The sequence below is a fragment of the Falco naumanni genome, chromosome 5 (assembly GCF_017639655.2).
Source record: "Falco naumanni isolate bFalNau1 chromosome 5, bFalNau1.pat, whole genome shotgun sequence".
In the NCBI taxonomy this organism is placed as follows: Eukaryota; Metazoa; Chordata; class Aves; order Falconiformes; family Falconidae; genus Falco; species Falco naumanni.
This window is the reverse complement of record NC_054058.1, coordinates 31,947,738-31,969,421: the sequence shown is the minus strand read 5'-3', so window position 1 is coordinate 31,969,421 and position 21,684 is coordinate 31,947,738. Positions and strand designations below refer to the sequence as shown.

The 21,684-nt window shown below is 39.4% G+C and overlaps 1 protein-coding gene across 1 annotated transcript in view; it reads right to left on the bottom strand.

Moving 5' to 3' along the window:
* RFX4 (regulatory factor X4) overlaps positions 1 to 19,331 on the bottom strand; it is a 78,650-nt gene extending 59,319 nt beyond the window's left edge. Inside the window, exons 1-5 of the mRNA XM_040595045.1 lie at positions 19,233 to 19,331; positions 18,519 to 18,654; positions 16,787 to 16,873; positions 7,894 to 7,954; positions 2,311 to 2,434 (exon numbers count right to left, since the gene is read on the bottom strand). Coding sequence (XP_040450979.1) covers positions 2,311 to 2,434; positions 7,894 to 7,954; positions 16,787 to 16,873; positions 18,519 to 18,654; positions 19,233 to 19,331 — 507 coding nt within the window. The remainder of the gene's footprint in view (positions 1 to 2,310; positions 2,435 to 7,893; positions 7,955 to 16,786; positions 16,874 to 18,518; positions 18,655 to 19,232) is intronic.
* Between the last annotated feature and the right edge of the window lie 2,353 nt (positions 19,332 to 21,684).

Sequence of the window (21,684 nt, the reverse complement as noted above, 5' to 3'; positions counted from 1 at the left end):
CTAAAGTTCAAAGATGAATCATAAATTCAATGTGGTCTATTGAAAGGCGAACTGTCTACATTTCACAGAACAACTAACTCCTTTCTCTGGAGGACATGACAGCTGCAGGGCTCTTGACCATTCCCAGTGAAGGCAAACTTGTCTGGGGTCTCTGTTTCAGCAGCTAAGTGCGGAATCCCTCAAACAGCACCTATTTCACTGCTCTGCTTCCAAGGCATTTATGCAACACACATTGCTAGTACAGTATTTAAGTCATATGCTAACAACTTTCTTGGTTAAACTTCATCCGTGTACCTGCTCCTAAGATGAAGCTGACTGCAAACTATTGATTTAATGAAATGGGTCTGCCTTGCAGATCTTCATGACTGTGCAGTACATTTTCTTAGCAATAATAGATTGGAAAGAATCATTGGGGTCTGCTCTGGGTTCTGCAGATGCAGAAGCCTGTTTCACTTCACACTTGTGCCAGTGTTACCTGAGGTTCCTGGACACACCTGTACAGAAGCCTCAGCTCCCAGATGCAGAAGTAATGGCCACACAAAGCACAAGTTTGAGACACTACTAGGATGATTCTGTATGGCTTCCTCTCCATAAAAAGGGAAAACAAATTTTGTGCATTGCTTCTTCAGAACTTTATTGCAACCAAGTGGAAAGCACTTAGATCACAGCACATGAAAAACACATTGGAATGCCATGATTTTTGGATGGAAGACACTGTACCTATCCTGCTAGGTCAAGGTACTCCTACCAATGAACAGGTCTGTGCATGGGGGGCAGGACAGAATGAGGATGGAGTAATATACAGTATAACAAGACTGATGCTTGCTGAAAATTGCTGAAATACCTGGTAAATTTATGTTCTGATGAAATAATTTCAGAATAATTACACCTTACACTTCACAGAAGTTTTTAGCAGCAGCAAAAGTAGCATCATGTAAATTTTACCCACATTCCAAATGTGTTAGCCTGCATGAAATCTGTTTCTTCTTACTGTTCTGAAATTACATGTTGCCACTATACTTACCACTTGGTAGTAATAATATACACAACGGACAATTTCATTCACACTTATTCCATGTATTTAAACAGAAACCTAGCACAGAATCAACTGAGTTATGCAGGTCTTTAAGACACAACAAATACAGTAATGTTACAACATGGTACATTTAACTTGCTTTGTTAAACTGCCTACATAAAGATGCACTATAGAAAATGACACCTCATTAAATACATTCCTCTCCTTCACCTAGTCTTTACACAGGCACTTACCCTAGGAACATTTTTCCTTTGAATGCCCAGTGCTTCTATAGAACAGATGTTGCAAACACTAGAATAGAATAGCTTGCAGAACAATCAGCTTCAGATTCATGCTTGCAAACATTTGAAAAAACAGTGGCAAACTACACTTTGGGGTGTTTTTCACAGCCTAAAAGTTTTAAAGGCCTGTGACACACTCTATAGTAAAATTTCAGTTTTAAATAAAATATTAAAAATATAAACATATAATTGTATTTTTCACTAAGAGGAAAACATCATCTGACCAGCAAATCCAAAATCCAAACTTTATGTAACATCCTAGCCAGCACTGATGTCTGCTAGTAGCGTACAGCACAAGAGTTTTACTGCTTATACCTGGACAAGGCATGTTGCATCTCTGCTAAGAATGCATCTCCACTGTGAGTTTGAAGTTAACTACAGTGGCTCTTACTAGAGCTGGAGTGGAAAGTGGAAGCACAAGGAATCACAGTGCAAAGATAACGTGGCAGCCTGTACTCACAGTGCCACAAAAACGCCGTTAGATGTTTTCTGAACTTCCACATCTGGAGGCATTGAACTCCACTATGGGAATTTGCCAGTGTAAGCTGATGCCATTAATTCAGGGGTCTCCCTATCATGCTTACAAGAACAACAGAGACAGGCTCCAGAATTCAATGTTTGATATTTTACCCTTCTATTTTTTTAAAAAAGTGTATTAGTTAAAGCAGTGCAGGTCACAATGCAAATGTATTTACACTGGCTTGTATTCAGCTTCCAAGCTGCCATTATTGTATACCATGTCACAGTCAGCAAGGCTGGGGACTGAAGCCAACAAAAAATTTAGTGTATTCTGGAGCTTAGTCATGATTAGAAATTATTCCAACAGTCAAAATACTCAAAATCTTAGCTCTTGACCAATAACTTGAATACATAAGATATTCCATTCATATACCTCCATCTCTAATGGTAAATGATAATTTAATGCTTTTCAATAATCCAGATTCACCTGAACCAGGTGAGAGCTCAAGGCATCATGCTGCTGTTTAGACTCACCTTCCCAAAGCTGGCGGCATTAACAGGTTGTGTGTCATTTTTCTCACAGAAGTCCAAGTAATGCATGTAGAGAGCACTTCGAGGAATGCAAACACCTTCTGCAATTTCATAGTTCTCTTCCAGCCTTAAAAAGCAAATATAAAACAAAGAGAACTGCAAGTATGTTGGATGCCCTGTATGGTAAACAGTATGCAAAGCTGCATCTTTAAGATCAAACATTCTGGCTTCTGGTTGTCTGATAAATTTTCTCTGATTTGTTCCTAAGCGCTCCTTCCAATTAACTTCCATAACACTTACTTGCTTCATCTGGTTCATACTTGCTATCAAAAACATAAGCTGTGAGTTCTCAGGCAAGTAGAGATTAGCACAAAGGGATATTGGGTTTTGACTGTGCTCCAAAGTACTATTTTTAGAAAAAAATATGCTAGTAATCTCTTACAACCCAAAAGCATCCTTCAGCAAACTAATATATGTACAATTACAAAACAACAAGCATTCACTGAGGGGAAGCATTCTCTCATTCTTTACAGCACAGGTCGCCTCTGTTTCATGATAGTCTTTTCACTCCTGTCCAGCTGCAAAATTCTTACCTTGAGGAAGCAGACGTAGCTAAAGGAAGTTATTTGCAAATACTCAAGAGTGTGCACAAAATCATATCTGTATAATGCTTTCTTGCTATTGCTTATGGACAAAGTGAAAAAAGAGTCCATGATCTGAATACAATGCTGAATAAAATAGTAAAATAACATCCTCCTCTGCCTTTTAGAAACTACTATTATTCATTTACACATGCAAACACACATGAAATTTTAAATTACGCATCAAATACATGACTAGGCATATGGTTCATGTTTCAAATCTGAAACTGAGCTCATTATAAATCTATAGATTACAAGAAACATTTCTTTGAAATTACATTTTTATAATTGCTGATCCAACAAAGTTCAAGACGTATTTACACACACACTTAATTTTAAACCATAATTAATCTTGCCACCTGTGGTGTCACTCGTATGCATATATAGTTACATTTGTACTTGTCTGCCTTATTGGCTAGGAGAAGAAGATAGGTGCAACTTCCTCTTAAACATATTAGAAAACAAACTCCATTTTACAGTAAATAACCCCCTGTCATCTGATGGCTGTAGAACACCTTTTAAAAACTTTGTTTCTCTCCTTCATTGCCTTTTTCAGGGCCTACCTACCTTCTATTTCAGTTATCGTGATCATTTGTGACTGCAAACTATTTTAATAAGATATCCGGCTAGATGAATGGAATCAGTTTGTATGGGCAACATCTATTCTTCCTTGGTTTCTACAGAAATATCATCATGGCATCTTCCCTCAAATTCATAGTGCTTTAACAAAAACTCCTTTCAAAACCTGGAGAGTTCGTTTGTATACTATAGCTGCTAATTGGAATGTCAGCTTCCGTGACCAAGACAGGACAGAAAGAAAAGCAGTTAATTATTTCTGTTCATATCTGATGAATTTTTCTCTTTTTCTCCTCTCTTTCACTGAGAGTCATTAGTCTGACACTGAACAATGCTCCATTATACCTGAACTTTTTTTTTAATGATCAAAAAACCCATCTTGCTCCACTTCTTTTATTTTCCTGTCTTTTATTTAACAACTTTATCATGTTTTGAATTCAGCCTCATTCTACAGTATTGTAGAAGGATAATGAACTCAATCTTCTACCTAACAAATCATTACCAGAAATAATATATATATAACATTTTAAATGTCCTAATAAAGCCATGTGAAATCCAGTAGTTCACAATGAGACCTTCTGTACCACTACAGTATAGCAATAAAACCCCTAATCCTTCTACAGGAATGACAATTTTATCTGTCCCTATTAGTGTTTCCCTCTTTGTACACTTATATACTTCTAGATGAAATGACATTATTCTATAGAAGAGTCAGGTCTGTAGTGTTGTTACAGACTTGGGTTTAGATATGAAGGCAAGAAAACAGCTGTGTTGTTGACCATTGCTAACCATATAAATGATTCTAGAACAGATTAATTATGATGCATTATAACAATTTCTGACAAACTACTAATCTGGGAAGAATCCATTACCTAGCATTGCTTTATCTTCCTCTTCTTTACTTCTTTTTATGAATATTGCAGAAAATAGTTTTGTTGATTTTAGCTTCACAATACTGTTATGATTTGGAGCACCTACACTGTAAGCCACCAAACTGCATGGAATAAGGCTGTCCATGCTTTGAATAATTCTGTGTTTGGAGAAGTAGACACGCATGCACACGTGCATACACACACACACCCCAATGAGGTAAAATGTGAGGTAAAATGAAGTTTCACACATACAATTTGGTCAAGCAGCTCACCAATGAAATAATCATGAATGCTTTAGAGCCAAGTATTTAGCAAGTTATAGCTTTACAGATGATCATGAACACAGGAACGTGGGATAAGCACAGGATACTAGGTATTGGTATATTCATGCCTTAACAGTTAAATTCAGGCTTGCGTAGTTTCCCCAATTGTGATGTATTTGGCAGTAATGCTACATTTACCAGGCCTTTCACTTCATTTTGTGTCTTCAACAAAATAAAACAAAAACATCATTCCTGTTTCCAGGAAAAGGATATTTAGCCAGGCTGACAGTCATCCACACATGCTTCTTCAGCTAGTTCTTCCTCCTCCTCCTCACTTATAGTGTCCAATGTACTTTGCCTTTGGAGGCATAAGCCTTAAGGATAGATCCCCATGGGATCAATGTTGTTTGCTCTTTTCAGCAAGATGCCAGATAAGGAATAACTAATTGATGGCAATATGAACCATGTGACAAAATTTACATATTTCCCTTACATTTTGCTTCACTTCCCTTACTACTTTCTTCCTCTTCTTTTTCCTTGTTACTGACATTTCCTCTGTTTTTGTTCTCCAACACCCTATTGCCTTCATTAGCTGTAAATGATAGTAGCATCTTACAGTTAAAACATGACCAGCTTTAACTTGGCAGACACCAGATGCTGCAGGCAATTGTGGTGCTTCCATTTGCCAGAATAAGGCAAGTTTGGTACTGTATCCTGAGATCTGGTCAACAGTTTACCCCACTGCTTCCCAGTGGGGAATTTGGCCCAGAGATTGCCCTAAGAGGGTAGGACATACGCTTACCCAAGGCATATTCAGGTAAATTTAGTCTTTTTTCTTTCCTGACTGTGCAAATACATGGTCTGAGGTCTATATGTTTGACAGTTTTGTCTGCTTAAAGTAATACCTACAGGAAACACTCAGTGCAGCATTTGTGCAGTGCTAACCACAATAGTTTACCAACCCATGGGTTGCTAGGTGCTACTGCAGTACAAATAACCTGACACTAATGTATCTGACTTTCCCGAACAGTGGAGACTCAGCACCTTCACAGAAAGTAAGCTTACTACTTTAGCAATTTGACCATAGCTTTTGAGCTTGTAATTTTATTTAGTATATCAAATCCAGTAGCAGTTTCTCCAGGAAATACCAATTCAAAGCCGCAGTACATAGGCTGAAAAGCATATGGAAACCACCAAAAAACTGTTCTATGGTATGGCTACTAAGCTGGGAAATTTTTGCCTACAGGTCTATTAATAAATGAGCCAATCATATAATTCAGTTTGACACCAGCTGAAGAAATTAAATTCGAAAACTTCTTTGTTTTCTGTTTCCTCGTGCAATTTTGGGTGGAAAATTGAATGGCGGAAATTGCAGATGCTCCAAAAGACTCAAAAGGGAGAATTCCTGACCAACCTAAACATGTAAGAAACTTAGCACAACAGACAGGTGGTAAGCCAGTACACTAGCAAGGGGGAAGGGAAGATGATGTAAGCAGCCCTTGCAGAATCAAAATTCTGGGATTCTATTGCAAACACTGCTGAATGAGCATTAGTGTGCACACTGCATTCCAGCAGGGCTCAATATCCCAGGAGTCTAGGGATTTACTAACCTTTATGACTGAGGAAGCTTGAAAGTATTTGGCAAAAAATTGTTTACAGTATTTACATGTTTTCTGTTGGGAACAGTATCATTGGCATTTCTAATTAACTCTGACTTCTTGGCTACTACATTATTTGCTCCTGTGGAAAAGACTCTTAGCTGACTCTACTGCAAAATAAACACTGTTCTGAATTTGGGACTGGTAAGCCCTGCCTGCTATTTTATTTTAGCTAGGTAGTTCTTTGTTATCCTGTTTCAACAGTGTTGTGTGGGTGAATAATGAGAAACAATAAAATACCTCTATGACATTTCACTATTATTTTAATAATTTTCTCTCTGTCTGTTGTCGTTCCCTTTCTCATTCCCTTTCCTTATTCACTTTTCTTGAACTTCTGAAAAACAGCACTTTTGTGATACAAATAGGTGCAAAGAAGCAATAGTTCAGAACTAAATGCCTTTATTTATATTTGCCCATCTCGTTATTTGCACTGGAAGCATCTGCAAGTTTCCTCAAGTCAGAACACTGAATACTTGCAGCAACCTACCGTAAATGAACCACAGGTCTTGGAGTTTTTTAATCAAAAATGTAATGGATCAACTTTAGAAAGCAAATATAGACAAAATAATCCAATCTCTCTATGCATATTTCACAGAATCACAGAATTTCACAGGCAGAAAAAAAGAATAAAATTCACTGAATTAATTATTCTTTGCTGTTTGTTCAGTTAGAGCTCCCAAGAGACTAACAGAAGCAGAAAAATAATTTTGCTAATAACGCCGCATTTTTTGCCAATAATCTTAGCTTTTCATCCAGAAAACTCCAAGAAGTACATACAGGTGAAGTAAAGGAGTATGGCTTTTCAGATAAGCATGCTCCAAGGCTTCTCTGTAACAGAGCTCTGTTCTGCCAGATACACTTAAAATATTAAGAAAGCTAAACCAGAATTTAAAAGTTAAATTCAGGAAAAAGTCAGTAAAAGTCTATGAAATAACCTATGGAAAGGGATGTCAGAAGGATAAGTAACATTACAGAACATGCAGCCTAAAATACTGCTGTAAATCACAGTGAACAACACTTGTACATTTTTCATAACAGAGTAACTCAACAAACATTCCTTTTGCCATCCTCTCTTTCTTCCTAATTACCCTTCCATTTTTCTCCTCACTTAAATTTTCTTTTTTTGACAAATTGAATCAAACTTCAAACTGTCTCTCTTTTATTTTCTTCTACATTGAATTACAGAGATTGCGTTTCAGTAAAACTATCAGTAAAGGTGGGCTTCATCATACACTGAAACAAATGTGAGTCTTGAAAAAAATTCTCAGTACTCGTCTTCTTTTTGTAATAAAAATAACAATGGTTACACACCACAAATCACCAGCTGGCAAGGTGGCAAAGAAGTATGCCAAGGAGATCTTAAACTGTATCAGAGGTTTCTTATGTTCAAACAAATCCCATAGAGTAAGATATTTGTTGAGAAATGCTGTATGGAATACTAATGAGCAGATTAAACACTTACAGTGAAAGTATCTTTAGAACTGTATATGATGTCCAAGATCTCTATTCACTTCAGCAGGAAAAAAAAAAAAACACTAACAGATTTTCTTGATTTTTTTTTTAAAAGGCATCTTACCATTGCAGTGTCGCTGGAGTTGAGTGTGGCTTTGATGCTCTATTATTTTCTTTTTCCTCATCTGTTAAGAAACAAAAACACACTATGTAATTCCAGTGGGAATTGCTCAGGCATATATGAACTGGTAAGGAATTATCTGATTAAAAAAAATATGTTCTCAAGTGCCGAAGCTTTTTCCAAATATTGGCTAATTTGTGGAAATGTAAATAATGATGTTCGCTAAGTTAGCATCGGTAGATACTGCTTAAGGCAATAAAGCTTGCAAACATCACTGATCGCAGGAACAGAGGGGTGCACAAGGAAAATAAAATTGGAAAGGATAAAGTTATATGGGAAAAAAGGCAACTCTCAGACCTCTAGCAGCATGTCAGAACATAAAATCACTTTCACCTGCTTTAGGGGAACAGTTGATTTACCCAAATTTTATATTAAACAAAGCATTTAAGCTAATGGGGTTCATCCAATGCTGTGATCCAAACATATGATATGTACTAGATGCTTATAAAATTACAAAGACAAGCCAAAATTACAAGAAAAACTGAAACTAAAAACATTCTATAATAAACTTTATTCTTTTCAGGTAATTTTTCTGATAGTATTCTTCATTAGCTGTTTCCAAGGTAACTCTCCGATTTGCTAACTTTCCAAACATTTTAATAAAAGATGAATAAAGAAAAAGGTAATTAAAATAAAACTCTTAAAATACAGGATTCTTCCTAGTTCACATAAGTTCTTTTGAAACAATTTAAAAGCATGTATAGAATAATTCCTGTTAAATTGTGATTTGCAGAGCATATAAAACATTCCTAGGTGAAAACTGGAGTAAAGCTCAATCAGCCTCTCCAGAAAGGGTATTGTTTGGGAAGGACTGTTGTAAAAAAGTTTGATATGTTAACAATTTTGTTGCTGATGAAAGCATTAAGCGCAGAAGGCTTTGATACCTAAACAACAAGGTAAAGCACTGCATGCGTACACCATGCTGCAAGTTTCATTTCTTCACACAATTCACTTTTAGAAATTATTTAAGTGAGCCTTTAGGATGTTGAATCTTGAGGGAGCCGGGCTATCTCCTCTGAACAGCAGACCCTGTTGGGAGGCCTTTTGTGCTGTCCCAAGAATGGACACACACAAATAAAACCCCACTTTGGAAAACGCTGTCTTCAGCCCTCGCGTCACAGTATTTCTTCCATTACATATAGGGCAGGTTGTATTAACAGAACATCCTTTAACCTGCGAGGCCAGTCCCCTGAATGTCAGGAAAATCCAGATTTACGGTTACCCACAGACCCTGCGGGCAGCCCCTCGCCCCTCTTCTGCATCTGCATGACAATAGGCCTCTAATTATTGGACTGCACACTCCTTCCCTGCCTTTCAGGGCCCCGCTTTTATTCAGCGCATAGGACCAACATACACATTTCAAATCACTTTTAAATTGTGTTTTTCGTTTGTTTTTCCTAAACAAATGGTCGGCATGCAACAAACCATAGGCACACAGGGCTTGAATGCTGAGCGGCCGTGGCTGCTGTGGGCTGCTGACACTCGACAACCGCCTCCGGCCTCCCCGGTGGCAGGACAAATGCTGTCTCCATAGTGGGAGGCAGAGCCGTGCAGCACAGATTTAAACCACTGGGTGGATAAAATAGTCGGGACTGTCTCCTCTCACAACATTGACCGTTTTTCCCTTCTTACCCTTAACTGACTCCACAGACACCCTACAAAAAGCTCATCTGGCTCCAGCTTTCCCTGAGGAGAGGCTTGGGGAGGAGGGGACGGCCATTTACGCCCTGCTCTGTGGTGGGAAGAGCCTTCTGGGTTGTTTCAGTTTTCCAGGCGACAGGGGACGAGGGAGCAAGGCTCAGTGAGGTGCAAGAGCGCCGGCTGGGAGGGCAGAGCCCTGGCATGGAAGGCCCCACAGCCTCCGCAGAGGGGCAAGAGGCAGGTGGCCTGACCAGAGCCCAGCCCAGTCCTGCACTCTGCTGTGTCCTCCTGGCTGCCCTGGCCAAGGGAAAAACTGGCAGCAGGGCTGGGAGGGACATTATGGCAGCTGCCCAGGCTCAGGGCACAGAGGCCGCTACAGCTTCCTTCACCCGGGGCAGGCTGGCCTGGCCTGCCAAGGCCCTGTGGGTGGCCAGTCACTGGTGGCCTCCCAACCGTTCCTGAGGTAAAAGTGAAACGGAGATAGTTATGAACAGTTCATCTCAACAAAGGGTGGCTGGGTGTAAAGCCCCGGCTGCAGGGGGTGGCGCTGACTTTCCTCTGCTCTAGCAATGCCGGTCACGGCTGGCGGCCGTGTGGGGTGTGCAGGCCTCGCCAACAGGGACTCGTAACACGGGCACTGCAGCGTCTCCACCGCCCCGAGGGATTCAGGCCTGTGCTGGCACAGGGAGGGAGCCACCACAGCAAGTTACAGCCACCAAAGCTGTTGCCTTTAGGCATCAGCAGCATGAGGAGTCCCAGTCCTCCTGTGCCCCCCTGTTGCCTTGTTCAAATGCAGGTTATTGCTTCCCAAGTGAAAGACATCCATTTTCTTAGTCATTATTTTCTATGTCAGTGTCAAAGCCTATCATCCACTGGTTTAAGTTCAGTACACAGTTGGTTTCTACCTCACTGGAAATTGCTAGGGGGATGCAAACTGGAAAGGCTAAAAGCCACTGATCTAAATAACCCCTCATCTTAACTAAGGTGCAGAAATCCTAAACCTCTGCCTGTGAAACCAAAAGGTCCTACTCCCCCTTACCTGGAATAAAACTTATCTTTCTTGATTTAAGGAGGTTAGTATTCAAAGGTCTGTTATTAGATGGCTTTCACCTGTGCTAACTAGACTTAACTTTCTCCTGGATATGTGGCACTCTATCAGACATCAAGCCAATATCTAAATTATACAATACTAGAGCTTCTGCATCCCTTCCATCACTCCCTCAGGTGTTTTTCACTTGCATTAAGAGTGAGCACCTATAAGCAGGTGCCTTATCTAACCTGTCCTCAGACACATGATAAGCCAGCCATACTCAGCTCCTCTCATGTAAGGGTTTGTTTTAATAACACTAACAATAAGATCATAAACTGCAATTTACATCTCCCTCCTCGGGTATGTCTGCTTCCTGGGAATCCTTCTTCAAGACTCTTCAGCATCCTCCACTAACTGTCCCTTAAACCCAAGAAGAATAATGATGGGCTTTGAACTTACTAAAAAAGATCTTTAAGCACCATTTTCCATCAAAATATTACCCATTGAACAATTGAATTTTCAACAGAACTAATTTTTTTCACAGAGTTAGCGCTTGTCTCCCCCAAAATCAAGTCTCCATACAAGAAAACTACTTTTTTTTGTTATTTTCTGCCAATGGACCAGCTGTCAGCCAAAATGTTTCTCATGTTCATCAGGTGTTGGCTAAAATATATTTTCATAGAACTTCCACTTTTTTATTAAATAGATGGAAAGAATTGCACATGGTATAGGAACGGAGGGGACCTAGAAATACAAACCTTCAGAGTTACACATACAAGCACTTTATTCTTACCAAACTCATCAGATAATTGACCAGCAGAAAATAATACATACCCCTATTCTTTATATTTTAGTTGGTAGCAGGGCACTGGATGGCTTCCCTCTTGAGCAGGGAACGTTTTGTCTAACACTTGGCTTGGGTCTGATTCCAGATCTCTTTGTATAGCATGAAAGAAGGAAGAAATGCTGTTTCTCCTTACTTTTTGGCCTGTCATTTTATCAGTTCCCATCAGAACAACACTGTAGATTAAAATGAATCCATATCTTTCAAAATTCAACACTTTCAAATTACAATCTGTGTTGTAAAGAAAGGAAATAAAGACATTGAAAAGAAGTCTTGTTTTGAGGCACTGCCAAAGAACCAACCTGACAATTCTGTGACAAATCCAAAAGGATTTGAAGTCACAAGAAAAAGTCCTGCTCCTGATGCACAGCTGCAGGTGTTTACACATATGGCAGCTGCACAGCACCTCAGGAAGAAACCCATTTGCTAGAAGCAGATCTAATGTGTTCACTCCACTGGCAGTAGGACTACTGGCATTCTAAGGAAAGGTATCTTAGACAGTTGTAAATAAAACTCTCAGCACAGAAGAGGCCTTCAAAGATATTAAAAACTAGGATCATCAATGTACTAGAAAAATAGTATTTCTTGGCTCCCAGAAGTATCAGACAATCTTTTTCTTCCCAGACTCCATGAAAGTTTCTTTGCTCTATCTTTCTCCTCTCAAAAATCTGTTTCAAAGCCACCAGAGCAGAATTCTGTTTGTACCTTCTGCATACATTTGGGGCTTTCTCTGAACTCTTGGTAGTATCCTCTAACTTCTGCTGTCTGATTTTAGGTATGGCTCAAGAGATTTCTTGCTTCCTGGAGCAAGACATGGAGACAATAGGAGCTATGCTCAGCACTTCTTTAAGCATGCTGCCTTAAAACAGTAAGTGGAACAACTCAAAGTGAGGACCCTGCCTTAGTACACCTTTTTCTAAAGTGTTGACGTTGGTCCGTTTGTTGTAACTAAAATGAAGGTAAAGGTCTGCTTTCCACTGTGCAGATAATAGAAGAGTCCTGTACTGTCCAGTGCTGCTTGCACGTGTCTCAAAACCACTAAGGAGCTAAAATGTTATTAGTAGCTTTATATGGATAAAATCCTTCCCTTAGTTCAGGTAACTCCACACCTTTCAGAGGAATAGCCTCTCCCCCTGCAGCCCCTGCAGTCCAGGTTCTGACTGTCCTCAGAAGTGGTTTGCCCTTAGCTAAAATTAAGTATTAGTAAGAAACTACCTTGTCTCTCACTTACACGTAGCCATAAATAAGATTCAGGCTCATTAGCATGTATTCCATGCTTGTAAAATAGTGGGATTTTTTTAAAACCCTCTGAGACACATAGGAGTATAATTGTAATTGTGTAGGTATGGCTGAGAAAGAATTTTCCCCAAGGAAAATTTCAATGAAATCAAGTAGCTCTTTTTTTCCAATGGAAAAATAAGAGTTTTAGTTCAAACAAAAAAATAAACTATTCAATAAATCCATTTCAGACAGTTTGAACATTAATTTTGGATACTGTTTTTGAAGTTCAAAAAGCAGTCTGAATCTTTTATCTCATATGAACTGTCTACACATTCACATTTCTAAATATGCAAGAAAATTTGGACAAACAACCCTTCCACTTCATTCATGTAACATCATGACTTGTTCCCCATGGAAGTGAGATTGAAACTTTCATAATCCTCCGATTCTTCCAGACCACTATTTCAATTTGGAGAATCTGGTTCAATGCACAGTACACATAAAATGTTGTGGGGTGTCTTTTTTAATTATTATATATGAGGTTGTACCATTTGCTTTTTCCTGTGCATTGTTTGACTAACATGTAGAGCATGGAAGTGGTAGAAGGAAAAATGTTTAAAAAAACTGGACAGTGAAATAAAATTTACCTTTTTTTATATATATTAAAGTGTAAAAGCTGTGTTTTGGGAGAGGTCATAAAAGCTTCCAAGAATGTAAGAAGCACCCCAAAAAGCAGTGAGACCACGTGAATCCAAAGCTATGAGTCATTGCTTCCCTTCACAATGTAATGCACGTTCAAGAAGAGGCCTGGAGGTGTCTGAGTGAGAACAGAAGATTGCAAAGAACCCCTGTGGCCTGAAGTATAGTTCTGTAACATACTTCAACTGTAGAAAAGGAGACCAGCAAAACTATTGCTCTTGTCCTAAAAACCTATGAATTCTAAAAACATCCAGGAAAAAAACAGTCACAAAAGCAAGCATGATACTAAGAACATTATCAGTTCACAACGCAGATTCTCATAGTCTTCACTGGATGCAAGGCCAAAATAAATTCAAAATAACCAACACCAAAACCACATTTTCCCTGGTCAAGTTCAGCCAACAGCTACCTAATGTATTTAGAGACAATAAAACTAGTCAAGAGAAAGATGGATGATGCCTTCTTTTGGCTGCAGATGAAAACTGGAGCTCCATTGACAACAGCAATTTGACCACCATTCTGAAGAATTCAAATGGGGTTACATAGGTTTTCTAAAAACATTTTGCCTCCTGCTGTTTGTAAATGTATGACAGGCTGGGCAAAGAGTGACACAATGGTTTAGAAATTTCTTGGTTGGTGTGTGGGCACTGTTAGAGAAACGTTAGAAATAACTCAAGGGCTGGAAAGGAGCACACAGTACAATGATTTCTAAGGTGAAACTTCTAGTTTATTCTGGATTTCACAGACTATTGGTCTTCTTGCTGCTGGGCAAGAGGCTTATTTTTCTTTCCTACACCTTCCTCTTCACCCTCTCTCCTCCCTTTCCTTACTCCCTCAAAACAAGGACGACTTTTCAGGTGGATTAATTCTCTTATCCACACTGCAGAAATGCTGGTGTCAGTGCAAAGGAAGCATCTGAAAGAACTGGCTGTTAAGAAGGAAGCTAGATCAAATCAACTCTCACTCTCATTTGGGTTTCCATTATATACTGTGACAATGTCTTCAGCACATAAATTGTGGGATAAATTCATTCATATATTTGTTTTATCAGTTCTAAATTTGCTGCCTTTCATTATCATCGCCTGCCTCTTAATTCCAGTACGAGAAAACAGAATGAACAAACATCCGATGTTCTCAATGCTGATGTCTGAAATACCTGCTCTTACTAACCCACACAGGCCCACTTCTTACTGTCCCCAGCTATGTGGAAGTTTTCTCATGCTCGAAATTAAACTGAAAGGACATATAACAAACTACCACTAGTTTTGCTTCAACCTGTTTAGGGTAGCTGATTTAGAACAGAACATAGAAGGAGATTTACAATTATGACATTATCATTACATTTTTTTTCATATATAACTAGCAGTGCTATATAATTACCTTGACAATACTGTCTTGAACTGTGAGGCTAAGGAAAATCTTACTAAAGTCAATGCGGTTGAATCCTGAATTCTGGCTGTATTAAGAGTCTGAAGTCCCATCTCATTCATTACAGATTCTTTCATCACTTTCTTGGTAGCATCAGAGTGAAATGAACTTCGTAAGTCTTACAGGTTCTTGTAAAATGCAAATTAACAAGCAGATTTTTTTTTGTTTTCACTGCAGTTCACTACAATTTTAAAGATAAACTAATTTCTAATTCTCTAACTTTTAAAAAAACAAAAAACCCAAACCTGTCCAAGTTTTATTGTCTGTCTTTAAGGATTCTCATCCACTGTTCTTAGCTTAGGAGTCATGAATAAATACCATGTTTCTAACACCTCCTTTCTCCTTCAGAAAACATATTGCCTCAAAAAAGATCCTTGGACAAACAAGAGTAGAGTCCAAATATAACACAGTCCATTACCCACTAAAACACTGCTGCAAGGCATGTAATTTTACTGTGACATCAAAATAAAGTAGTTCTCTTAAAATGAAAAAAAATGTAAAAGGGTGTCCTGGTTTCAGCTGGGATAGAGTTAATTTTCTTCCTAGTAGCTGGTGTAGCTCTATGTTTTGGACTTCAGATGAGAATAATGTCTATAACACAGTGATGTTTTTTGTTGTTGTTAAGCAGTGTTTACACTAAGTCAAGCACCTTTCAACTTCTCACCCGACCGCACCAGCAAGTAGGCTGGAGGGCACAAGAACATAGGAGGAGACACAGCCAGGACAGCTGACCCAAACTGGCCAAAGGGATATTCCATACCATATGATGTCATGCTCAGTATGTAAACCAGGGGGAAAGCTGGCCAAGGGCTGCTGCTCGGTAACTAGATGGGCATCAGTCAGCAGGTGGTGAGCAACTGCATTGTACATCACTTGTTTTGTACATCCTAATTCTTTTATCATTGTTATTATTTTCCCTTCCTTTTCTGAACTATTAAACTGTCCTTATCTCAACCCACAAATATTACTCTTTTTTCCCATTCTTTCCCCCGTCCCACTGTGGGCAGGGAGCAAAGGAACAGCTGTGTGGTGTTTAGCTGCTTGCCAGTTAAGCCATGACAAAGGGACATTCAGCAACTGAGTTATTAAAAATACATTTTCTAAACTTATGTGCTTGAATATTATAAAAAATGTGAGTAATAATAAAAAATTATAAAGATGTGAGAATTCAGTCTGCATTAACAGCTTGTACCATGAACTAATGCAGGAAGTCCAGACAGAAAAGCTAACATGAAGAGTATTTTGCTTTAGGCAAATTAAGTAGAATAGAAATTGCAGAAACAAGGAAAACTACGGTAAACTAAAAATTGTCTTACAATTTTAAGAAGAAATAATTAGGTTATGTTAAGATATTTTGGGGTCTTTTTAATTACATGCTGTTGTTAAAAATCAAGATCTAAAATAACTATAACTAGAGATAAGAAAAAATAGCTATTTTAAAATCAGCTAGATTTATAATTGTTTCCCCTCTATGACTAAAAAAGAAGCAATATCATGATGTAATATGTGATTTTTTTTTAACCTGATGATTTTTTAATTCTTGAAAGAAAGATTTTATATGTATGATTTGATGTAGTAATATTGAAAAACAGCACAATTTTCCCTTGTATTTCAACCACATGGTGTTCACCAGTGCAAAGCAAAACAGATGGTTTTACTCATAAGCTAATACTAACTGCACATTTTAGAGGTCATCCAACCTTTATTCAGTGAGACACAAATTCTTCTGGTTGTTTTAACTAATAGATAGTATTTAACTATTTAACTAATAGATAGTATTACTTCTTTATCAATAAATCAAAATAGCAAATATTCCAGAAAATAAAACAAAAACAACCTATTTGATATGTCAAGTGAGTTGACTCATCAAACTACAGATTACTAAAAGTAACACCAAGAGGTAGCAACTGATATAACAGGAAATTAGCACTCAGACATTCACTCCCATTTTAAATGAATGACAAGTTACTTACTTTCATCGTTAGAAACATTCCCCAGAGAGGTGTGACTGGAATAACGTTTGTTTTCACTTTCATTGAGACATCGTTCAATCCAACTCTCTGCAAAAGAACAAAGATGCTCTTTTTTATGTTTGTTTTTGCATAAAACATAAAATTCCAACATATAAAACTAAATTATGCACCAGTTTTCAACAGATGGTATTCTGTAGCATTTCTGCTAAAATACGCACAGTCTGATGTTATTTAGTGAGAAAATCCTTTCTTGCTTTCAAACTTAGCTCTTGCTTTTTAGTTTCATTTTTTGTTTGTTTTTAAATGACAGAGGCTGAAACATTTCCATGCACATACCAAAGCTCCTCAGGATATTCTCTCCCCTCCCCATCACACAATACATTAAAAAAGAAAAAATTATCTCATGTGGGTAACTGAAATACATAAATTGCATTAATTTCTAAGTCTTAGTCTGGCAAAGACTTATGTACTTGAGCATTTCCACTGGTTTTGAAAGAACTTTTAATGTGTGTAAAATCAATCATTCACATGAGCTTTTTATTACAGCAGGGCTCAAACTGTGCTTTCTGAAGTCCAGTCCTACGGCCCCATTCACACTGGTTGTCCTACTGAGATCTTTTCCACACTGGTACCAGTCCAACATAGCAAGTCAGCAGCCACTGAGATACTCGAACCTCTGTCACTCTGTGGTGCATACTCAACTACTCCTGTCCTCCCTCTTTCCTATTTCCAGTTTATTCCCACCAGCCTGATGAGGTACAGCATTACATTGATTTGACTCTGGTGTTCTTTCTGGAAGCTATAACCGATGTCCCTTGATGACTTTAGAGGGTGCACCAGGCTCAGCAGAATTTACTGTTACAAGTCTTCAGGGCAAAAGTTGCACCTTCCTATGTGTCTCCTTGGACAAAGTATGAAATACGAGTCCTTGAGTTTGCCTGGAGTCCCTGGACATTGCTACAATGAACTGACGTCCCTCACAAGATTATTTTCCAAGGGCACACATGTGGGCAGAAATGAACTTATGCTCACAGAACTCCCTGTGGTCAAAGCAAGAAAAAGAAGGGTGGGAAGGCTGCAATGTAACCCCACAAGTTACGACAGGAAACAACCCCATTGAGCAAAGAGCTGCACAAGAAATAAGGGGAAACAGACCTTGCTGTCAGGAAACTGCCAGAGCCAGAAACACCTTCAAAGACACAGAAATGGCTTCAGATTCCTTTCCATAAGCCACCCTCCTCCAGACACATCAGGCTACCTGCACAGTGCAGACAGCAGCTGCCAGCCAAAGAAAGCCCATCACAGCAGCAGGCTTGAAGGGAAAGCAGAAGCCCAGTGTCTTAGGAAAGCTGCCCATCTGGTTTGTAGAAGGTGAAGTTGGTATGACTCCATTTCAGCACTAGATGCCAAGAAATGAAGATGTGAATAGTCATGGCCTAACACATCCTGCAGAAAAAAATATGCTTTTTAAACCCGGGCAGTTGCACAAACTTGTGCATACTCTTTTGTACACAAACTCTCCACTGTCACACAAACAAAAGGGCAATGGCATCTGCACGGAACTACAGAAAGGGTCTGCTGAGAGCCCTTCAGAGGTGATTTCCAGGCCCTGCCACGAGACTCCAGGTACTGCATTCTTGGTTTCAGGCAGTGTAAGAGGTTGTGTCAGCTCCAGGCTATTCCCTTCCTTCTGCCTATTTGTCCGCCTATTCACAGCAGGAATACTCAATACTCTGTGGTGCTGCCTTTATCAGCACAACCATGTCTCTGTGCGCATCTTCCTCATTCACCATCAAACTGCCCTGTACCTCAGGAGCCTCACAACTGCACTGCCTCTTCCCTATAGCCTGATCCTTTGAGGTACTTCTCTGAAAATCAGCAAAAATAACTCTTGTTGTCAATAGATTTTTCAGGATATTACTTTTCCCATCAAATTCAACGTGCTCTTGTGTAAAAATCACTGTAAGGTTGCTGACACTGCAACTTAAATCTTGCCAGCAAGGCCTGTGCTGTCTAATCAGCTCCCAGCTCCTAACCCACAAGCCTGCGGCGACTCTAACTTCGAGGCTTTCCCTTCTCACGCTGCTCAGCTGCGTCGGGTGGGGGTGTAACACCTCCTTGTCTAAGGGCCAACACAACGATATGGCTGCCTCATGCCAGATTTCTTTTACTGCCCTAAAACTGAGCTAATAGCAGCTCTCCCTTTTTAGTACCATGAGCTGGGGGACAGGAGCTTGGATCCTCACAGATCACTCACTATAAGGTGAAGAGAAACTTGCTGCCGAGGGCAACATTAGAGAGAGGTGCAAGAAGCCCTGAGAAAGATTACCCTACCTCCTCCTCCTCCTCCTCCTTTTAGCACACAGCCATGGCTGTATATAATTCCCTTGGCTCTGAGCCCAGCTGCAGGGAGTAAAAGCGGCTGCCATTAGTGCCAAGGAGAGACCGATGCCCAGCTCTGCCCTTTCTTTTCCTCCCGGCACTGAGAGCTGGGAAGCTGGGACGCATCCTCTTCCCTCGGCAGCAGGGAACTGGCAGCGGCCATCTTTAGTCACGTTCCCTGCCTAAGTAGTAGGAAAAAAATCTTTTTCAGTGTCACTCAGTAACAATTTTCACCATCCCTGTTCACATAACATCCGTGATAACTGCCTATATACCCCTTTTTCATTGGTAAAGCAGACAGTTTACACTGCAAGATATAAAGTCTCTGGAGTAGGGCACAGTAACTGTTTAATTATGTGCTGCAACTCCTTTGGTCCTGAATCACCCCAGTTCAGCTCGCTGCAGCCTGAGTCTGGCTTTGTCTTTGTGGCCTTGCATTTAAATAGCTGATAGAAATTCTTCAAGCCTGAAAAGATACATGACCTGTCTGGCAGCAAAGAATGAAGAAAACTAACTCTTTTGAACAAAAATGTCAGGGAGTTTATGGCAAATTTGTCAAATTATTTGGCAGGTGACAAAATGCAACAAAACCAACTAGCTATTTAAAGGCTGTATTATCTCATAAACTGAGTAATGTAAGTATAAATAAGTACTCAAATACCTTCATTTAATGAGTAGATATTTTTACTGTTTGTAAAAAGAAAAAAAAACAGTTTTTACAAAGCTTTTAACTCCCAGCATTAATAAGAATGCCTTTAGGTATTAAAAGAAAATACAACCATGGTTTTGCTGAAATTTAAAATACCCCTTTGGGAGCCCGCAGATCCCAGATACAATAGCACCTGCCTAAAATAAAACAAAAACAAAACAAAGAGAAAGAGTCAGAGCAAACAAAGTCAAAAGTCAAAACTAAGTCTGACTTTCAGAAGTTCTTTCATAGTTAATACCATTAAAACCTGCCCCAGCATAACAAACCCAGTGGGTAGAGCCCTGTACATGTCGGATGCTCTTGTCCTCGCGACACACGGGTGTACAGCCTAGCTGCACTGGGGCTCGTCCCAAGCAGCCCGGCTGCAGAGCTGGGGAAAGAGACCCACGGCTAACCGCTGGTGTCTCTGGGCTGAGGGCTCATCACTGGCTCCTAAGGCTGACGCCAATCACCACTGTTCTAGGCAAGCATTGATTCACATGGTATGGAAGGTTTTATGTGATTAAAGCTTAATTTACTGCACTTGGACCTTACAAACTTCTCGTAGACAAGATTTCACATCAGGGACAGTCACAGAATAATGGAGAGTTCAGGTGGCGATGAAGCAGAAGTGCACATCATACCTGACAACAACAATATATCGTTAACACATGTAGAAAACTCCAATTTCTAGTGGGAAGCGCTTGTGAGAGCAAAAGAAAATACATCCTGTCTCATATGGGATGTATTTTTACTTGCTGCATTTTCAGTGTATCCAGTCTTAAGGCATTTCCTCTCCCTGCTCTCCAGGACTCCTTCCCACCCTGAGCCCCGGCATACTGTACCCCCAGTTGCACCAGCGCAGTGGTTTCAGCGAGGATCAGCACTAGCCAAAGAACATCCAGGCAAAATAAATAGATTAATATCTAGCCATAAAATGTAGTGTAGTCACGTACTGATAACTCTACTGTGACACAGTATAGAAACTATTACAATCTTATTAGCAATGAATGTAAATAAGGTGTATTTAATGGTGTTTTGAAGATGCACCTTTAAATACTGCATCAACTATTTAATTTCACTAAGATCAAAAGTGAATTATAACGAAGTACATAACTATGTCCCTCAGCCTTACAATTTTTGTTATATAATTTTGTATACCACTGAATACAAATACATTTTATCTTCTGCAGGCTTCCAACATGAGGGAAAGGAGATGGTTATTTAAATCACAATAATTTTTCTAGTGTCATTTTTCTGACAGAATAGCTTATTGAGACACAAAAAGTATAAATTGTTCCCAATTAAGTGCTGAAAGATGGATTAAAAAAAACATAGAACTATTTCTGGCCCTCATTTTGCCTCTTTTTGATCCTAATCTTGCTAAGACTGACACATCCACTGAACCTCAAGTATGAAAGTATTCCTCTTCCACTAAATGTGCCCATCACACTTATCACAATGGAAGTTTAAACCGAGCTTGTTTTCAAAAGTTGGCAGAAGAGAGAGGCCTGTGTGGCTTTCCCTTGTCCCCACCAAGGCTCTTCACACCAACAAGCATATTTTTATTTGTTTAGTGCTTCAAACACTGAGCTAGGGAGGCAGGCCTGGGACTCCCCAAAATAGAGGCAAGCACTTGAGAGCTGCTAAGGAGCAGGAGCTTTCATGAACTATCAGAAAAGAGAGGCATTAATTATTTTTTAAATATATCTTTGACAAATTATTTTGACATGCTATCTCCTTCAGAAGGAAGGGTTTGCTCCTGGAAGACACCCTTGAAAGGCATCTCCCTACAGAGGCTCTGTTGAGGTGAGAGAATACAGCAGAG